The 21,702-nt window shown below is 37.7% G+C and overlaps 1 protein-coding gene across 16 annotated transcripts in view; it reads left to right on the forward strand.

Annotated features, from left to right (window-relative positions):
* LRMDA (leucine rich melanocyte differentiation associated) overlaps nucleotides 1–21,702 on the forward strand; it is a 1,033,894-nt gene that overhangs the window by 826,747 nt on the left and 185,445 nt on the right. For all 16 annotated transcript variants that reach the window (XM_042961194.1, XM_042961205.1, XM_042961206.1 and 13 more), the window contains one exon: nucleotides 473–557. In XM_042961194.1, the coding sequence (XP_042817128.1) occupies nucleotides 473–557 (85 nt within the window). The remainder of the gene's footprint in view (nucleotides 1–472; nucleotides 558–21,702) is intronic.

Raw genomic sequence — 21,702 nt, forward strand, 5'->3', positions numbered from 1 at the left:
GTACAATGGTTTATATCCTTCGGTTCATGCTACTGAGCTTCTGTGTCTCCATGCCACTGGGCCCACGTAAACTGGCCCTGTTTTTCCCCATCCACCCTGGGGCAAAGCCCAGCATCTTCACTGGTTTCCATAGAAATCTACTCACAGTGAACACTGAATCTGTGGGAAGCACCTGAAGAAGGCCTGTGACCTTTACCCTCTCTCCTTCCTCCTTCTCACCTTTCAGTTCAACACAATAAACAAACCATCCCTTTGTCACAGAGCCCTTTCACCTGTTAGTGAGACTCTTCAAAGCTTCCTATGCTACCCTGCACTCACCAGAACATCTCAGCACAGACAACTCTTGCTTCCTGAGAAGAGTCTTGGTTGATAATACTTCCTCCAGACCCAGATCCCTAGAAGACATGTTTGGTAAATGAAGGTATTTAGTGGCTGGTGTTACTTCATGTTGACATGTTCTTTTATTACGCAGGCTTCCAGTGACCATGTCGAGGCCCCTCCAGAGCACCCCTATACACCCCTGCCTTCTGCTTCCAGGGATCTCACCAATCACCGAGGTAGGAACTCAGCTTTTTATTGCTCTTAGTAGTTACAGGGAGGGACACTTGGCTGTGCAGAGCTCTGGGCTCATTATTGCTGCCTCCGCACTTTAGAAGGAACACAGTGCTTTTCAAGGTCTTGATGAGAAAACCATACCTGTCAAACCTAGGGATTTTAACTCATATTAAATAGAATTTAGTGGCGGTCTACTGGGAAGGCAAATAAATCCATGCTATAATATAATTTTGTGATTTGATTTTTTTTTAAGTAAAGAGATTATAGTACTTAAAAATTACTAAGTAGATCATTACCCGCAGCAAAAGTGTTGGAGAGAATTGAGAAACTCACTAATGTTTGTAAAAGTATCATTGTTTGGAGAGAATAGTTTAAATCTGTAATTTTAAAATGAATGAACTCTATGTTACAACTAAAAGGAATTCCAATTTGCCTAACAACATTGCCCAGGATCAATGCACAGCTTTTCTTAAATTATCTGATCCTCAAAAACATTAATTTGGCTTACCCGGTATTCCCGAAGACTTGAATTCTTACTACCATTTCTAGAGTCTACATGGAATGTAATTTAAAAATGCCTCATCCCTTTGCTGTCTGCTTAGGCCAAGGACTCTATGATCACCTTTGTTGGAACCGGGGGGACACGAGGCCATGTGGTATAACTGCTTTACCCCTTTTATCCTGGTTATGACTACAGGCATGTTTCTTAATTGTGAATCTGCCTTCCAATCTAAGTAAGAACAGGCTTTTATTGAGGGCATTCCATACTTTGAACAACATTTCCCCAAGCGGGAAACTCCCCTCATACATTCAGGCAACACTGAATAAGGACTGTTCCAGCTCCCACCTTCTTTGCAGGATGGATGGGCATGAACAAAGGCCGTAGAGATGCCCAGAAAGTGGGGAAGCTGGCACTTGAGAAGACATGTGGGCTCTGGGCAAATGGCACACTTCTACTCTACAGGCAATGATCAAGAGTGTATTGCAGGATTCCAGGTGTCTGTGATTTGGACCTTTGTTGCCTATTTGTTGTCTGGGCACAGTAGGACTTTTCTACATTTGCATATATTTTGGTTCAATTAGAATTCTGTTCATTAGGTGTCAGTTTTGTGGAAATCAACTTTGTTCAAAGGCAAGTAGAACAAACAGCTACCCACATGCTGTATTTTGAGGACCGCGAATAGAGCTCCCTCACTGAATGTCCTTATGGAAGTCTTGAACATATTCCTTTAGAGACTGGTGTTTTTTGTTTTGTTTTGTTTTGGTTTTTTTTTTTTGGTGGGGGGGCAGGTGGAGAGTTCCTCTAGGTGAATAACAATACCATATCTAGACAGAATAACCAATTAACTCTAGCATTATATCCTCATGGATTTATTTATTGGTTTCTTATATTTAAATAAAGGTATTTTTACTGTATAGATCATTGAGTACACTGCATAGGAATTGAAGTCTCAGAGCCCCCAAGTCCACTTGTAAAAGTTGATCTAGCCATGAAATTGAGATTTCACAAAAGAAGGACATAATGAGATGAATGATAATCTCCAATAATAGGACCATATTTCACTGTAATAGTAAAACAAGAAATTTGAACGTTAAAGAAATGGAATATAAGACTACAAGTTGTGAAGGTATGTTGAGTAATATTTGGAATATGGAAAAATGCCCAAGGTGTTTAGAGTTAAAACAAATGCCCTTTGATGATGTCAGAGCCCGACATTATGGGAACGTTGTTATCTAAAGGACCCAGCAACAGGTATTTCGGTTTTACTGAGGAATACCTTATCCATTTAATGAGCCGGTTGCTTGATTAGTTCGAAGGACCTGGTAGTGAAAAAAGTGAACATAATGAAATGGTGGGCAGGTCTTTGGGCCTGTGGTCTTGTGGATACCAGTAAAGAGAGAGCCAGAGAAATTCATTAAGTTTGAATTATTATTGGACTGATCCATGTAGGGAAGAGATGAGACTGATATGTTTTAGCTTGGCGTGAATCCTATGATAACAAGTGAGGAAAGCCTGATTTTTCAGCACCTGGAATGAGACTACTTAATGCCACTTTGCTTTTTTATATTTAAGTTAAAGAAATTATTCTTTTTTTTCTGATCATATAAACCACCAAACTATCTGAGTATCATTTGTTAATACCTTTATGCAAACAGTTTACAAACCTTTATCCAGGGAGGCTCTTTCACATTGTGAAGGCAAATTACATCATTTCTTTCCCAAGTGAAATCCTCCATGATGTCTGAAACTTGGTCTATAAAATCTTAAGTGGAAGTTCTATTTGCAAATAATTTTTGATTCATCCAGTTCCCAATCTCTTTTCATTCCGCACCAACAACTACATAAACTGGTGGGCAGTAGTTCATGTGCAAATTGCTATTTTTCTGTACATGCCATTTTCCCTTTGCTTGTCCTTTTATGTAACTTCCAATGTCGCGTCTGATAAACCCAAGATTCATTTCCTAAGGACTGTAGATTCAAATGCAAAGGATTTTGCATCTGTAATTTACAGCTAATCCATGCATTGTAGGGATAATAATGCACTGTACTTTTTGATTCTTATAAGAAATTGTTTCTTACATTGATTTTTCCTCTTCCTGAGGTACTTGTAATATTTGCTTCTTTCTCCTTAGTGCAATTGTTTATATTCTTCTTTGTGTGATAGAGGTGAAGTGTATGTATATCTTGAACTCTTCATAAATGAAAGTTCCCTGAGGGGCAGTAAAGATTCTGATTGTTCTTCTCTTTCACATCACTGGTTCCTGCTCATACTACAGGTATCAGCTTAAATATCCCAGCTGTAAGGAAGACTCTTCTGATACCACCCCACACATTTATATTAGGTCAGTGCTCTTTTATTTGGGGACTGTCTTCTTGGGCAGGCTATAAGGTCTTAGAGGCATTGATGGAGATTGTGTCTCTTTGCTCACCATTGTGCCTGCAATGCCTAGCACAGGGCTTCCTGCTTAATAGAAGCTCAGGTTAATATTTGTTCAGTAAATGATGAGAGGCGAAAGTCAGTAATTTAGATGCCTCTGTGAGATAACTTGATTGTGTCTGAGAAAAGAGACCCATCTTTCTTTGGGAGTGAGTGATACTGGAAGGAAAGGCCAGCCTTGTGGACCTCAGACCTCAACTTTGGTTGCTTTCACAACCCCAGATCACCATGGTTGGGTCTATATCTATTGGTTCATTGCCAGACAGCATTTTAGCCACATTGTATAACTTCCAAGTAGATAATAATTTTTATGTCATAGTTTTCAAAGTCTGGTATTTTGATGGTAGGAAGGAAATAGGATGAATTAAAGCAACTAATAGAATTATTTTACTAGAACAGAAGCTTCAAAGAAGGGGCTGGACTTGCAATGAGATGCAGGCTGTGATATATATGTGGTTTTAGAATGGTGCGCCTGAATCTCTCTGAGAATTCTGCTCTAGGTCTGAGTATGTCTTTAGAGTACAGGGACCACGCGGCTGTGTCAATGATCCCAGTTGATACCTAGTGGCAATCTACTTACTATATCCTCTATTGGGTATCCACATTATGAGGAGTGTTGAAGTGTTAGAAAAATGTTTCTTTAAATATGTGCATAGGACATACACCTGCCTGCCAGGTATTGCCACTCTTTATCTGGTAGTTGTTAGAAATGGAATTTGCATTTATATAGACCACTGTGTCTTTTGGGGAAAACATTTCTGTTTAGTGAATAGACCATATCATACTCAAGACAACCCTATAAAGTAGGAAGAGTAAATATTATTATCCCCATTTAACAGAGGAAGGCGCCAAGAACTGCTGGGGAAGACTAAGTCACTCATTGACAGAGGCAGGGAAAAAAATATTCAGAGTTCTGTGTCCTTGACTCCCAGGCCACCCCTGACATGTGTCCTTCACACAGGACATCTGAAGCAAATACAGGACTGACCGTGGCATTGTGCTGGAGGGAAGAAGAAAGTACAGGCAGAGAAATGGCCTGGAAATGGCCACTGCCAGGAGTGAATTTCCAAATCCTTTGCTAAGGCTGCAGCAAAGTATTATAATATCCTTGCCTGTTTTTGTCAAAAGAATTGTGTTACTTTCCTTCCCTCCCTTCTTTTAAATTACAAGTCTATAAATTCAAGAGCAGAGAAAGTTTGAAAAACCAAAGGGGAGAATGCTATGGCATCAGTCTGTATTCAGATAGGAAAAAAGAAGACCCACTATATATTCACATCATGAAGGGTTTTAATGTGAGGAATGAGAGAGAGCCTTATCCAGTCAGGGAAGACCCCACTCAGTGTCCCAGCCTCACACCGAGGCTGGTGATCCTTGAGAGCTTGCTGAAGTTTCTGCACATGTCAGGAATGCCTGGGAACCTCCTAGTGACATTCTCTATGTGCAGTGCCGCTGTGGGAGTGACTCTAAAGAAGTTCACTTGGACACTGCTTCAAACATTAGAACTGCCCAGACATTGCCCTGCTCCTCTTTCTCTCTGGATTTCCAAGTCATACTCCAGTGTCTCTGTTTGGCTCAGTCTAATGTAGAATCATGCACCAAGGGAAGTCTCAGAAATGCAGTTTCTAGTTCCTCCTCTGAGCTGCAGAGAAAACCTTAGTAGAGGGTGGTGGTGATGCCAGGTTAGAACAGACAATCCCACACGTATCCCATAATCTGACATGGCCAGTAGCTATCACACCAAAGGCCCCATTACGGTGCATTTGTATGCACATTTTGCAAAGTTATTGCAAGTCCAGTGAACATCCCTGAATTATTATTTTTCCCTGATGCTTATACAGTCTTGAAAATATGCCATAGTTACCTTGTTGTATTAAGCATTGGACTTTAAGTGTATGAAAGAAAGAATGCAAGAAACCAAGAGGAAATCTATGGAAACTTGCTTGGAGATGGTTGCCAACCTACTTCCACCCAACCTTGGCAATCTTGCCGTTATCTCTGACACATTTGGTAGGTGTTCATCCTCTTCTGCAGCCAGGGGCTTGGTCTATTTGTGTTTGAAATTGATTGCTGGGACTGCCATTGAATGATTTACATAGCAACTCATCATAATTAGTTATCGTTTGCAGTCTCCTTAATGTGAGTTGCATTTTATGCTTAGGAATTGATTTTTCTGTGTATCTCCATGAAGCAGCAAAATGTGTGCCATCCAAATAAGAAGAAAAAGACAGAAAGAAAAACAGCAGGCATTTTTTTTATTTTCTTAACAGTTTTAGCATGAGATATAAAATATGTTTTCACAGAAGCCATAAATAGAGTGTTTTGCTTCAACTATTTAAATAAGTCAAAATGAAATGAATAAGAAGAAAATGAATGGATGTGTGTGAAGATGTGGCAATGTAGACAAAGATGTTTGGGATGGGGAGATGTTGGCCAGAAAACCTGCATGCCAATGAGCAGAATACTTTCGGGAGTGTTCAAGATGGGGCTGCTTGATAACCAAACTTCTCATTACAATTTGTTTTAGGCTTAGAGGATTTGGAGGTAATCTGTCTCTTTCAGACAATTTTTAAATTTTTTTTCCTGTTTTTTGTTTGTTTGTTTGTTTGTTTTTTATGGTCCTCACGTCTTGCTATGTCATCCCACAGGGGACATGAAACCTAAGTAGGTTTGATTGTTATAAACAAAATCTACACAGAATAAGAGCACAGACTAAATGAAAATAAATACATTTATTTAGGTTATCTTAATAGGTCAGCATTAAGGTATCTTTTTGCCTATTGCTTGTTGGTCCTCATTGACCATTTAAAAAGATGAAATAAGCAATCTGATGGTTATGGTGACTTTGCCAGGTAGGTCCCACCTGAGATCAGACCCTATGACTAAAGCAGCCTGCTTACTTATTGCTTTCTGTCTTCCTAAATATTTTGATTCGTTTTTCAAGGGAGCTAACTATTGGATAATTTCTCAAAAAACATCACCGAGTCATTGAAGATTCACAGAAGCATGGCAGATCCAGCTCTTCTCCATGGAAAGTGTATTGAAAACTGTGAAAGAGAGAGAGAGAGAATGGGAGGGAGTGAGCAAGAAGAAAAAAGAAAAAGAAAATAACTTTAGCAATTGGCAAGGATGGCCTCCTTGCTGACAGGAACGTGTTTCTTCTGTGGGTCCTGCTACATAAGTGCATGGCCTCAGCTCTCTTCTTTCAGACTCCATGCCATGGCTTTGCCCTGGCTGTGAGGGGAAGATTGTGTTGGTTCCTTGTGCAGAGCTATTATTAGCATTTTCTAATTATGTAAAATGCTTCCTCTGATGACATTTCAACAGAACCCATTACTTTAGTTTTCTTTCCTTCATAATGCTTTTATGGGCTTATAATCTTGGTGGAATTCTCAGATGCTGAGAGATGCTAAAGTTTCCTTTATTTAATCGAGGTGACTAGTGATTTGACAGTGGTGGTTGACAGGTTTATTTTATCTGCGTGGCAGTGGGAGTCTATTTTCAGTGTGTGCACTCTGTTCCAAAGTAAAAGGACTTTACTAAGTGCTGAATAAATTGTACTTTCCTTTGATTCTAGGCCTTGCTGAAATGGTTTAAAAACTCTAGTCTGGGTCATCAAATTCATCTCTCTGCTGCTTTGCAGGGTCAATAGCTTCACTCTGTACTGAGCAGGGCTGGGTGGATTGGAATGGAGGGTAGTGTAGATTAAAACTTCCGCGTATATATAGATAGATGTGCATGTGTGTGCTCGCTGTCTGGGAAGGTGGCAGTGATGGAAGAGCAAGCCAAGTGGAATCTGAAGATGGATGAATCCGTTCGGCTATTACCAAGACTGGCATGGACTTCAGCCAGGAACTTTAAGCAACCTCCTTTAAGCATTTGAAATCCATAGGGGTCCATTACCTATCTTTTTTTCTCCAAGGATGATTTTTCATTTGCAGTCTCCATGATTGCTTTATTTCTACTCTTTGGGCAGAATTGTTGTGCACTCATAGACACAGAGGGGCTACGAATTTGGCTCTTCTGTTCCAGCAGCAAAGTAAGGAGGCAAAAATGGAGTCATGCCTTGTATTCCCAACAGGAACAAACTTTACTTCTGCAGGATAAGAGATAACCCTTCCCCTAAAAAACCAGTCCAAATAAAAAATGGTGGTGAAGGGGCACCTGGGTGGCTTAGTTGGTTAAGTGTTTGACTCTTGATTTAGGCTCAGGTCATGATCTCAGGGTTTGTGAGTTTGAGTCCCATGTCAGTCTCTGTGCTCTCTGCTGCCAGCACAGGACCTGCTTGGGATTCATTTTCTGTCTCTCTGACCCTCCCCTTTCCCTCTCCTGCCCCCCCCCCTCTCTCTCTCGATAAATAAATAAACATTTTTAAAAAATTATGGTGAAAATATGTCCCTCTGCCTTAAAAATGGAGAGTCTTGGATTGACATGATTGAAGATTCTAAATGTCTTGAAGTTTTAGAGTCATGGGCTGTTTCTAATCCCTTTCACTACAAGTGAAGAATTGAGACATGGTGAAATATGACTTATGCAATGACAGATGCTGCTCTCACCACCTTCACGTAAGGAGTTTTTCCATCATCCAATGTCTTTACTTAGTATCCACTGTGTACAAAGCATATGTTAGCATTTGTGGAAAAACTGAAGGATAGAGAGCATGGTATCTGTCTTCTAAGAATTTATGGTTTGATTGAGGACATACCAAAATGAAGCAATGCCAATCAAGCTAGATATTATATATTATATAAGTAAAAGTTGCCTGACATGGTAAAACCTTAAATGTTGTAAATGTTTAGAAAAGTTGGGAATCAATAAATGTTAGAATAGTCAGGCATGGCTGTTTGGCAGAGTTGGCCTTGAGCTTTGAAAGGCAAGTACGGCATGAGTAGATGGAAGGCAGAAGAAAGGTATTCCACAAAGAAAGAAAAAAAAAAGGGATATGGGTAAAGAAGAAGCACAAATGTAAGAACAGATAGAACTGACTAGAGGAAGGGGTCTGGCTTTGAAAAAGTCAGAAATGAGGTTAGGTTTGTAGGATGGATTATGGCAGGTCTTGAATAGGCAAAAGCATCTAGATTTGATTTAAAGCTGTTCTTTTGGATTATTAATCTGCAAACGGTGTGAGGAGGGAGTTGGAAAGAAAAGTCTGGAATTGAGGAGGCCACTGTGGGATGGCATCAAAGTTTTGGAAATTTTGGATTTCTTGATACCAGGCTATGTGACTGCAGACTGCTGCTTCCAAAGAGCAGGTTTCTAACAAAGGCAATTTAGGAAACAACTTGGTAACAGATGGGGAAGACAGCTGTGGCCAGGGCACTTCCAGTGGAGCAGGGAGACGGCAATGTAACGGTAACCTTCCAACCACCATGGAATTGTTGTTTAAGGTTGCTGATGGTTTGGTCATAGGGTATCTCTGGCTCAGGCATCAGAGAAAATGGACAGTTGGTGCCTTTCCTCCCCACTTTATTCAAAGTATTTCTGATGTTGGCTTTTGAAACGAAAATTTAGAGCCCAGTATCAGGATAATGTTGAAATAATCTAGCGTTGATGATGAAGACCCTGGAGTGGCTGGCTGGTTGGAGGAACAGAGAAGGGTAGGGATATGAGAAACATTCTGTAGCAAATGCAATAGACTGACTTAATGACTGATTATGTTTAGAGACAGAGAGTACAAGAGAACAGAAGACTTTGAGGACGCTGTCAGGGTGTATGGGAAGCAGTGGTCTCTGCTGGTATCCCCCTTCTTTCTTCTCACCTTGCAGAATGCTTCCCTACCACTCATGCATGAGCTATAATCTAGCCTGTTAAATGGGAGTCTGCCAGAATTAATGTAGTAGAGCTCATAGCAACAGGAACAAACATATAATAAGCAGGCAAAGCAGCCACAAAAATTTGTTCTCATTCTGATCTTTGGCTCCAGATGAGCTACATTCTTAAAAAAAAAACAAAACAAAAAAAAAAAAAACTAATAAGTGCCCAACATGTTTATTCCAAAATCTTGGGTTTCTGGAAGAAGAACTATTTGAAGCCAATGGTTTTGGTCTAGATTGTTCTGCTGAGAGCTCTGCCCAGCATTCACCTCCCCATCCCGGTTCTAATTCATTTGTTTCCCTATATCTTGTAGAAAACTTTACCCCTGCCCCAGGTTTTTCCTCATGTAGAGATTTTACAACCTTTTTGGAACAAATAAACAAACATCTGGAATCATGTGGTACATTTAATTAAAAAGTTTGCATTTGGCCAGAAATGGTAAAATCATGAAAAATGGCCTGTCGGTGAGCTCAAGAAGGCCAAACAATGACGTTGTTGGCTGCAAACAGATTGAAAATGAGTGAGGTGAACACCTGCTCAGTTCAGCCTGCTGTCCTCCAGCTTCCCCCTCCTACCCATTAATATTTACTGCTCTGCTTCTTTATCCATTCTAATGAAATTTTTGGTTGGGGCTGGTCAGGGGAGAAGGCTGTTACTTTTCCAATAACCTCGGATTTGTTGGGATACGTATACTTTATAAAGAGTGCAATATTGGGCTTTTTGACTTTTCACTTCCCTTAATCAGAATTCCATATGCTTCAGGTCACTGCAGAGGCCTGTTTCTGTTTCTTCAATCAGTCGGCGAACCACTTTTTTTTTCTTTTGGGAGGAACCCTGCACTGGGGGTTGTGGGAGATGCACAAGAAGCCGCGGGCTCTGCCTTCAGGAATCCTGTAGTCTAACTGTAGAAATGAGGCTCTGCACACAGAGAACGGAGGTCAAGCTACAAGAGTACACAGGAGGGAACATGAGAGAAGAGCAGAGGGTTGGGATGTAGCCTTGGGTGAAAGGAGAAAGCTGGGTTTATCACATCACTTGGGAGTCGCCATTTCTAAGTTCTTTCTACTCTGACATATAGAAAAGGCTTGACTCTGCCCACTCCCTACTTCCAACTGGCTGAGAGTGCTTTCTTCTAATCACCTCTTATAAACCTACAAACCAAGAAAGAGAAATGTGTACTTGATAGAGAAATGCAGTTTCAAAACAGACCCTCCATCCTCTCTGTCTCCATTCACCCATTCCCACCTAATTATTGCTCCTGTGGACTTTGAATATAAAAAATTCTAAAGCCACCCCTGGAAGGAAACCATCTGTATAGATGATGCACCTGGAGGAAGTCTCCCTGGGTGGTTTCAGGGTGTGAAAGAGAATTTGGGAAGAGACCAAGTAGAGTTCTTGTTTAATTTCTGGCCATAGTCCAGCTGAGGGGTGTGTGAGAGAAATAATCTTAAAGCAGGGTTAGATATGATGATTTTACCTTTCTAAGGATCTTCTCCTCTGTGAAACATGTCTGTCCTAAAGTAAAATATGTCTGTTTGCATATTAAGAGAAAAATGTTGAAACTATCTGGCTTTGCAGAGTGTAGTGCTCTGATATGTCTTCTACTTGAGGATTTATACCCAGGATGAAGTTATTCTAAGGAAAAGATGAAGTTTTTCTTCTTGTAGGGAATACAATGGAAATAGCCAGGGGGACTGAAATTACAGCGGGTACCATCCAGGCTGGATTTGAGGAAAGGATGAGTATTGTTGAACTAGAGTGACAATTGGCAAGGGAGATTGGAAAATCACCATTCCCCAAAGGCTTTTACTGAAGAATATGCTCATCTGTCTTTGGGAATTGAATAGTGTAGCCTGAAGGAAGTAAAATGAAACATACAGCTTTCAAATCCAATCAGGATTTGAAACCCAGACCCAGGGTTTTCCATATCTATGCTAGTCTGGCTTTATCATAAAGTAAAACAGGGTTTCACCTTGAGCCCTCTGGATTTGTACAAGCACAGACAGATATAAGAACATGCTGGAAAAACACTCCACTGTTGTCAGAGGCGTTCTTAGTCCTCAACTCTTTATTATTCTTGTGCATCTGTTTCTTTAAATACTCTCTGCAGAAGCATTAGCATGAAAATAAAAGAGTACAGCAACTTGGAATTTTCCATTTGTAGCTTCCTTAGTCTTTGGGGTCAAAGTTCTATCCTCAGGGATGCTAATGCAAACTCTATGTGCTATTCCAGGGCAACTGTTCCTCAACTAAAAGACAAGAGGGGGCGGGGAGCCAGGAAAATAATGCAATGCTAATTCCTAAACACAGACTGCCTAGAGATTCCAATTTAAATTGTAGCTCCCCTACTCTTATTCCCACCCTCCCCCAAAGAAAAAAACTTTTTTGTGTTGTAAGGACAGACATCTGTGTAAGAGCAATAAAAACAGTCTTCTCTCCTGTGGATTAGCTCTTTATTCCTTTATTTATCTTGCTCTATTTCATCAGTTTCTCCAAAATCAAGAATAGTCAAAAAGGATAAGATGCAGTCCCTTTCTTTGTTTTTGATTAACGTAACCCATATAACCGTCCTTCCCACAAACTGTCTTCTCAAGAGAGCATTCCTTCTTATGTATTATTTCTCTCTTTCTTCATCTGCTCCTTTGGAAACTTTCCGGAACTTCATATGTACAAACGGCCAAGGTCCCCTGGAGAACAGGTTAGGCAGAGCAGTAAATGGTGGCATATGTGCAAGAGTGTAAGGCACAATGAGAACACAGACAGCACAAAGAACATGTTCTCCAGCCTCCTTTTCTTCTTCTGAATCCCTAGATATTTATTAACTCATGGGCTATTTACTGAACACATACTGTGTACCAAGCAGTATTCTTGATGTGGAAAACAAGGGTAAATGAAAAACTGAATTTCCTTACTGCCTACAGCCCATTGACAAGTCCTTGAAACAGGCAGAGTGACATTCCTCCAGGAACTCTACTCCCTTGATGATGACTCTTTGCTAAGGGCAAAAGGCAATATTAGCTTAACATTATCCTCATGCCCCAGGATCCTGTAAGACTACTTTAAACATTTAAAAATTCCTTTGGAAACGTCCTTTATCTCTACCCCAATGCTCCCCCACCCCAAGATATAGGTTGGCAATCATAGTCCAAGCTTATGGCCCACTGATATAAATCTGAAGGATCTCATGACTGAGGTTTTACTGAACAGTAATAAATGACCTTTTCCTAACAGCTGCTAGCCCCTTGAGGTCCTGGAAACCTTGATTCAACAATTCCTTACAGACTTACTATTCCTGGGCCCCTCCCAACCTGAAGATGTATAATCAGTCATCTGCCACAACTCCAGTGTAGCTCTTTCTGCCCATGGATCCTGTCCCAGTGTTGCAGGATATTTTATCTCAATACCCGGGGTTCTTATCTCACTGCTTTGAAGAATGAAGAGGTGGACACAAAATGAGCAGCAAGCAAAAGTTTATTAGAGTATAAGATCAGATGGCAAGAATAGTATGAAATCTCTCTTTTACAGAGGAGGGCATTTGAAAGTGAATGCCCGTGACTATAGGCAAGGGTCCTTGTTTTGGTCAGCGCACCCCTTCCGTTCCCCCTTGTTCCTTCTCAGGTTCTACCCTTATTGGCTTCATAACTCTAGGTGTTGGGTTGTCCATTCCTGATTGACTCCATTCCATTGTGTGAGGAGGAGTCAGACTATGGTCATATCATTCCTTGTGGGTCATAACGTTTTGTGGTCTACTACTTATTTTTAGTTTGGTCTTTTGTCAAATTCCTGAGGAAAACCTGAGAGGGAGTCGGTAGGGTCTCCTACATTCTTAAGAGGAACTGGGGTGCCTGGGTGGCTCAGTTGGTTAAGCGTGTGACTTCAGCTCAGGTCATGATCTCGGGTCCGTGCATTCGAGCCCCAGTCAGGCTCTGTGCTGACAGCTCAGAGCCTGGAGCCTATTTCGGAATCTGTGTTTCCCTTTCTGCCCCTCCCGCACTCATGCTCTGTATCTGTGTGTGTGTGTGTATGTGTGTGTCTCAAAAATAAATAAGCATTAAAAAATAATGATAATAAAAAGAGGAACCTTACACCTGAGGGGGTTTGCCTTGCTCAGGCACTCCCAGCATTATTCCAAAATATGTGTTTTTTCCCTGGGTGGGGATCTGAGGTCCTAATCTTTCCCTATATGCTTATTTTATCCTATCTTTTCCTATGATACCTACACTTTAATAAAACCACCTTTTTGCACCAAAGATGTCTCAAGAATTCTTTCTTGGCCATAGGCTCCAAACCCCAACACTTCAAGCCACACCACTCTGAGCATTAGGGAAAGAGTGATGAATAAAGCAGACAAAAATCTTTGTCTTCAAAGAGCTTATATTCTAGTGAGAGAAAGGATGGATAATTAAGATAAAATATAAAAGCAGCATAGAGTATCAAAAATACTAAGGTGAAAAGAAAAGCAGGAAAAAGAGATGAAGGAGTAATATGTTGGTAATTTGAGATTTGATAGCCAGAGAAGTCACCACTGAGAAAATGGCATTGGAGTCATAACTTGAAGGAAGTGAGGGATGGAAACCTGAGAATATCTGAGAGAAAAGTGACGACGTAAGCTGAGGAAGGAGCATGGAACAGGCCCTGAGGTAGAAGCATGCCTGAAATATGTGAAGGGAAGCTAGGAGATCAGTGTGGTTGGAGTAAGTAATCTAGCAGGGGAGGAACGTGGTCAAGGAAGCATAGATGAAGTAAGAACAATATGAGAAGCCAGAACTTATAGCATCTTAGAGGCCATTTACTGTCCCTTAGGCAGAAAGTCGTTTTACGGCATTAACTGAAATGATAGAAATGATGATTCTACTTTCTATAGGGGAAAGTAAAAACCAAAACCAATGATTAACTGGAAACGAAGATCAGAACCTATGTAGATTCTCTGCAAGATAGATAAAAGGATAGGATTGAAGAGATTCATCACAGCTCAAAATCAATGTAAGAGATTTTAAAAATGTAGGCCCAGCTTCAGAAATTTGCTAGGCACAGGGAACTCCTGGGGGCTTCATAGCAGCCAACAAGCCAGACCTCCACAGTGAATGGTCACTTGGGTCACCCTATCTGTATGATGTGGCTTGAAGTGTTGGGGTTTGTAGCCCACAGCCAAGAAAAAATTCTTGAGACATCTTTGATGCAAAAAGGTAGCTTTATTAAAGCATGGGGACAGGATCTGTGGGCAGTAAGAGCTGCACTGGGATTATGAGGAGTGACTGATAATGTACTTGGGAGTTGGGGGAGGTAAAGGCAAGGGGAAGTTTCCAAAAGGCTTTCATATGCTAAAGAAGACTCACAGGATCCCTGAGGCCTCCCTATTGTCAAGCTAAGGTTGTTTTTCCCTCTAGCAAAGCATTAAGACAGTTGGGGAGTTCCTGAAGGAATGTTAAAGTCTGCCTGCCTCAAGTACAGTAAAACCTTGGATTTTGAGTAACTTGTTCTGCAACTTATTAGACATTTCTAATAAGTTTAACTTGATAAATGAGCGATGTCTTGCAATATGAATAGTATGTGACACTGAACTTCACATGATCACAACTGAGCCAGTGGTTCTTGAAATTAGTTTTGGATTACAAACTTGGATTACAAGTGTTTTGGATTACACACTTGTTTCCAGAACAAATTATGCTTGCAAACCAAGGTTTTACTGTATTTGTCAATGGACTGCAGGTTATAAGAAAATTTAATTTTATCTACATTTCTTTCTGCCTTTGTTTCCCACATCATGTATGCCTGTCCCCATCCTTGGCAAACATCACTCGGCTGAGCTATCTTCAAACCAGAACAGTAAGGCTGGGCAACTTGATGAGTAAAGTAAGATGGCAAGAGTTGGTACAAATGTACTAGTCATAATAAATGAGGATGAACCAAATTAAAAGAGCACTCCCAGATTTGGTAAAAAATGAAATATAAAATAAAATGCTTTTTAAAGACATAAATACAATAAATGACATAGGAAGCTTTAAAAAATGCAGGAATTTGGGAAAAACAAAACAAAACTAGATGCATGCTAAATATGAAACCCAGTAGTAACAATGTTAATATCAGAGAAAATAAGGCTCAAGATGATTACTGAAATGATGAAGAGGGATATTTTATGTAACTCAGAAGATAAAATAGGAAGCTATAAAATTCATGAAACTCAATACATCTAACAACATGGCTTTGAAATACATAAAGCAAAGCTTCTAGAAATACTTGACAAAAATACTTGATAAAGTCACAATCTCAGATGAAAACTTTAGCATATTTCCCTTAGAAAATGACAGCTAACTGAACAGATATTTCACAGCATGTATGTTTTATTAAACAGAAAACAATGAACATTCTTTTGCAAAATATATAGGACAGTCACAAAAACTACCCACAAATTGAGTCAAAGTGTAATATGCCCACTTCAAATTAATTGATCATAGCTCAGTAAAATTAGAAATCAGCTTCACAAAAGAAGACATGGGCGGGGGGGACAAATGCAAGGTAAAGGAAAGAAAAAGCCTTACAGAATTAGAAATAAATGAAACATTTAGGTTTATGAGGAAATATAAACATAAATTACTCCATAAAGGTAAATGGAAGTGACAGCACTATGGTATATTAAAAAATTGTGGGATATAGCCCAAGATGTAATTAAAGGATTTTTTCTCTTGGAAATATAAAAATGAAACAAAGAATTAAAAATTTTTTTAAATGGGCTTTGTTTCCAAAAATGCTAATTAAGCAACAACAAACCCAATGACATAAGAAATGACTCCGTTAAACTAAAACTTAATAAAATATAAACAGTATACAGTATACTTTATCAACAGTACCAACAGTTTTTTTTTTTTTTTTAAAGATGAGCCTAGCAGATCTAACTAAGAAAAAAATAGAGATGAATTCCATAACATTAGGAATGAGAAGATTGAAAACTGGAGTTTTTATCAAATTTGAAAATCTAAAATACGCAATTTTAAGGCAATGATAGTTACCAATATTGTCTCAAGAAGGAATATAAATTTAAATAGAGAAAAAGATTATAGAGGAAACTGAAAAAATAGTCGTATATCCCCCAAAGAGAAGAAACTTCCTACAGTTTATTCCAGAAAATGAAAACCATTGAACATTATTCATTTCATCTGATTCCATAACTGACCTAAACAAGATGATGAATACACATGAAAATTAAACTGTAGGTCAATGTCTTTTACAAATGTGAGTAAAAGAACCCTCTGTGAGAAATTAACAATAAGATTTAGGATGTAGTAATAAAAAATATACCACCTCATGACCAAGTAGGATTTATCTCAAAATGGAAAGTTTAATTTATTATTAGAACTTATCAGTAAACTTATCATATTGGCATATTAAAAAACAAAAGAATATATGTGGTCATATTAATAGATGCAAAAGAAAAAAATCTCATGAAATTTAGCAACTCTTCTGTTCTTATCTCTTAACAATTAAGGAGTACAATGGCAACTTCTCTAACTTGATTGAAATTATCTGCCAAAAACCTACAGCAACCTGCATAGAGAAGAACAAAGGGTTAAAAACATTCCCATTACAGTTCTTAAATAAGCAAGAAAGAAGTATTCTACATTCCCTTGGAGATGCTAGCCTAAGCAATAAGAGGTACAACAAGGACAACAACAACAAAGAGCAATAATGATTGGTAAATAGAACATTATTTGTAATCAGTATTATGATTTACATCAAGGAATAGCAAATATTTTCCGCAAAGGATCAGATGTCAAGTATTTTAGGCTTTGTGAGACAGAAGACAGCTGTCACAACTATGCAGCTCTGCCCATATAAAATATAACATGACAGAACTAAGACCCATCATATTTGTAATAGGATAAAATGTAAGGGTGCTTAATTCACCTATTTAAAATACTTTCAGGTTGAATCATAAGGCAAATTTCAATTCTCTGTGTTGGATAAGAGAAAAAGTAACAAATTGACTCAGAACAGTTTAAAGAAAAGCATAGAACCAGAGGTTACAGAGATTGTAGCAGGGTTTACAATCTAAATACCACAAAGTAGAATTTAAGCAAAAGAGCATTAAATGAGACAAAGAAATCATAAGATAGGACAGGACAATGGTTTATTATGTTCAAAGATTCTGTGGGTCAGGAATTCTAACAGAAGACAGTGGGAATGACTTACATCTGCTCTGTAATGTCTGGGGCCTCAATAGTAGACTTAAAGTCTAGGAACTAGAATCATCTGAGAATTGGTATACGCATATGCTTCATGGTTGATGCTGTCTATCAGCTGGGAACTTCAGTTTCTTTCTATGTGAGGGTCCATGTGGTCTTCCCATATATGCATGTTTGGGCTTCGTCATAGCATAATGGTTGAATTCAAAGGACAAAAGATTCTCAAGAAAGAGTAAGAGCCAGGCAGAAGCCATATTGTCTTTTATGATCTATGTCTTAAGAATTCATGTAGCATTACTTTAACTACATTCTGTTCATCAAGGCAGTCACCAAAGTCCTGCTCAGGTTTAAGGGAAGGGAAAGTAGATTCTGCCTTTTGCTGGGGAGTAGCAAAGTTCTAGAAGAGCACATGAAACCAGAAATATTACTTTGATCATTTTCAGGAAGTATAGTCTTCCACAATAATATAGTGGGTCACAAATTTTAATAAATTTCAGGAAGCAGAAGAAGTATAAAAACTCTGAGGTCACCAGGTGATGAAACTAACAATTGATAATAAAATCATACTGAAAAGAGCCCTTCCATTCAAATTTTTAATATTCTTAAATCTCAAGTCAAAGATAACATACAAGCTCAAATTGTAGAATAGCCAGAGAAATATGAGATAATGAAGCCATTACCTGTCAGAAACTATGAAATAGATCTAAGGCCATTCTGAGAAGAAAACAGAACATGTCTTTAAGTACATGTATTAAAAACAGAAGAATGCAAAAGATAAATGAAGCATCTGACTCAAACACTCAGCTAAGTAAACCTAAGGAGAGCAGAAGGGATTAGTTATTAAAACTAAAAAAAGATATAAATAAATTATAAAACAAAACACTATAATAACTAATTCAGAAGCTGATTTTTAAAAATCCATATTAAGGAAAATTAAAAGAAAATACAAATATACAAAACATAAAATGAAAAGTCACAGAAAAGAATCATAAGAACCAACTTTGTTGAATTTTGTGCAAATATTGAAAATCTAGATCAAGTGGATAATTTTCTAAAAAATGAAATTTCCTTAAACTGACTCCAGAAGAGATAGAAAATTGAAATATTTATTTCCATAGGAAAATAAAGAAAGTGCATAAAGACCTCTCACAATCCCACACAAAACTGTCCAGTGCAGGTGGTTTTATAGGAAAATTTTACCAAACTTTAGAATAGAAGGTGATTTGGTGAAAGATGATGATTCTTATAAATGTATAACAACTGCATCTATGCACATAATGATAATGATGATGATGATAATTATGATAAAAAATAAAAACACCTTGATGTATAGTGTTTGCCAATTTCTTTGGCATAAATATTCCCACCATGACTGATTCCAAGCCATCTCCAAGACCTCACTCAGTGTGGAGTGGGGAAGAGGTGTGCACAATTGACTCGTATGAGTTGGTCTAAGGTGCTTGTACATACCACAGAGATGATTCCAAAGCTATTTAAACTATTTGAGAGCATAGATAAAGAAGTGCTTCTAAATTCTTTTTATGAAGTACATAAAATATTTACAGAAAATTGACAAGCATTATGGAGACTATAACTACATACTCATCTCAGCGATGAATATAGGTACAAAAATTCTAAATAAGATAATTATAAACAACATCCACCAGCATAAACAGCAGAGCAAAGCATCATGGCATACTGAACTTTATTCCAAATATCCAATGAAATTTCAATATTAAAATATCCATTTATTCAATCTTTTGAATAGATCTAAAGATGAAAACCGTAATTGCATAGATGCTGAAAGAACTTCGACGAATTCAATAACCATTCTTGATGAAAACCATATAAAAATGGATGTATACATCCTTAATGTGATAAAACACATCATCTCAGTCCACAAGCCAATATCAAACTTAATGGGCAAACTTAAGAAGTAGTTTTATTAATGTAAGGACAAGATAAGTATCTGTTACCACCCCTATTATGTAATGTTATACTGGAAATACCAATGTGATTAGACAGGAGAAAGAAACAACAGGCATGAAAATGGAAAGTGTATTGCAAAACTGTCATGCTTACAGATGACTTTATTTGATTTGGCGGTTGGAAACTCAAGAGAACCAACTGAAAGACTAATAAGAGAATTCAGTGATGGAGTAAAGCATAAAGTTAATATACAATCACTAGCCTTTTAATAGTAGAACAAAAACCACTTGGAGAGTATTTTGAATGAAAGACACCATTTACAGAAGAAACATAAAAGATATTAAATTGAGAATATTATAATCATAAACAAAAACATACAATATCTTAAGAAAACTTGAAAACCTTCTAGAAGGACGCAAAAGAATGTTTGAAGATATGGACAGACCTCCCATATTATTTTCTATGAATACTCAAAACCATAAATATGTCAATGTGGTTGTTTTTGTTGTTAAAACATAAAACATATAAGACTATATGATTACCAGGGATTTTTTTTTTTTTATTCCTTTTAAACTAGAAAAATTGAATCTGAAGTTCAGATGGAGAACTAAACAAGAATAATGGCTGGGATCATTCTGAAAAAGAATTATGATGAAAAATTAGCTCTACTGGATATCAAATATATTATAAAACCTCAGTAATTAAAACAATGTGGTACTGACACATGGATCACTAAACAGACTAATGGAATAGAATCAGAAATCGAGAACTCAGTTATATGTGGGGACTTAGTACTTGATAAAGTGGTATCTCAGACTGGTAGGGAAGAGATGGATTAGTCAATATATGTTCTTGGGGCAAATGTGTAGCTATTTGGAAAACAAATTAAATTCATATCTCATGCCTTATACTTGGATTAATTACAAATGGATTAAAATTCTAAATGGAAAAGAAGAAGAAACCATGAAAGAGCTTAAAGAAAACAGAGAACTCAATTTTGAAGCTGTAATTTTAAAAAACAAAACTTTAAAAATGTAACTTATTAAAAATACTCTTGATTTTTTTTTTTTTTGCAAAACTTTCTACATAGGGAGGTAAAGACTGTAAGCAAAATCAAAAGACAGTGAACATGAAAAATATTTGGAGATCTTATCACGCACTATGATAGATTATGTGTATTTCTGATATATGAAGGGTGCATGGAAATCAGTAGTAAAATGATTAACAGACTAGCATAAAAATAGATCAGCAATTGTACTCCTAGAAATGCTTGCATGTGTAAAATGACATATATATAATAGTATTTATTATAGAGTAGATGTTCTAGCTAAACACTGAAATAACCAAAGAACTATCAATTGAGAAATCATTAAATTATGGTACATTCAACTTGTAGAATATTGTGTGACTTCTTACATACTTATATGTGAGTCTATGCAGTATGTATCATTAAGGGAAAAGGCAAAGTTCAGAACAATATAGCATAATGCTATTTATGTATAAGAATCTATATTAAAAAAAAAACTCTCAAAGATGGATCATAATACTGCCTACCTATGGACGGGGAGAACCAGGTACATGGGAAGACTAGGGTGGGAGAAAGACTGTTCACTATACTCTCGTATTTACTTTAAAATGTTGAACCATAATTCAAAATAAATAGGATTTTTTAAAAGGCTGAAATAAAATTCATATAAATTATAATCTAACAATTATACATGTCCAAATGATAGTATACAGAATGATGTTCATTGCAATGTTTTTCTTGTAGTAAAAAAGAATGAAAAGAGAAATTATACACCTATCAGGAAAAGAATGGTTAAAATGATATTGATTGCTATAGGGCAGTTTTTAAAAAATTAAGGTAAATTAAAAATAAGGTAAGGTAAATAAGATACCAACACAGAATGACTTCAGAACATATTTTTGAGCAAAAACATTTGAGTATAAAACATTTGTGCACTATGTATTTATTTAAAACCACAAAATCTCTTGCATGCACACACAGAAACACGTGTGTGGGTACAAATGCATAGAAACAATTTTGGAAAGATGGTCATAAAACCCCTAAAATGGTTACTTTCAGGGAATACCCAGAGTGGTGTGACAAAGAGTAGAAGAAGGGTCACAAGGATTAGCTTTCTCAATATCTGAATTTTTATTAAAATATGCTAGTATATTGTTTACAAAATAGTGTTAGTAAAAATAATAAAAGATCTGAAGAGGGTAGAAGCTTTGGGTGATTTGGAACCATCGTGGAGACTTTGAAACTTTGTTTACCCAAGGAC

The sequence above is a fragment of the Panthera tigris genome, chromosome D2 (genome assembly GCF_018350195.1).
Source record: "Panthera tigris isolate Pti1 chromosome D2, P.tigris_Pti1_mat1.1, whole genome shotgun sequence".
NCBI classification, from domain to species: Eukaryota; Metazoa; Chordata; class Mammalia; order Carnivora; family Felidae; genus Panthera; species Panthera tigris.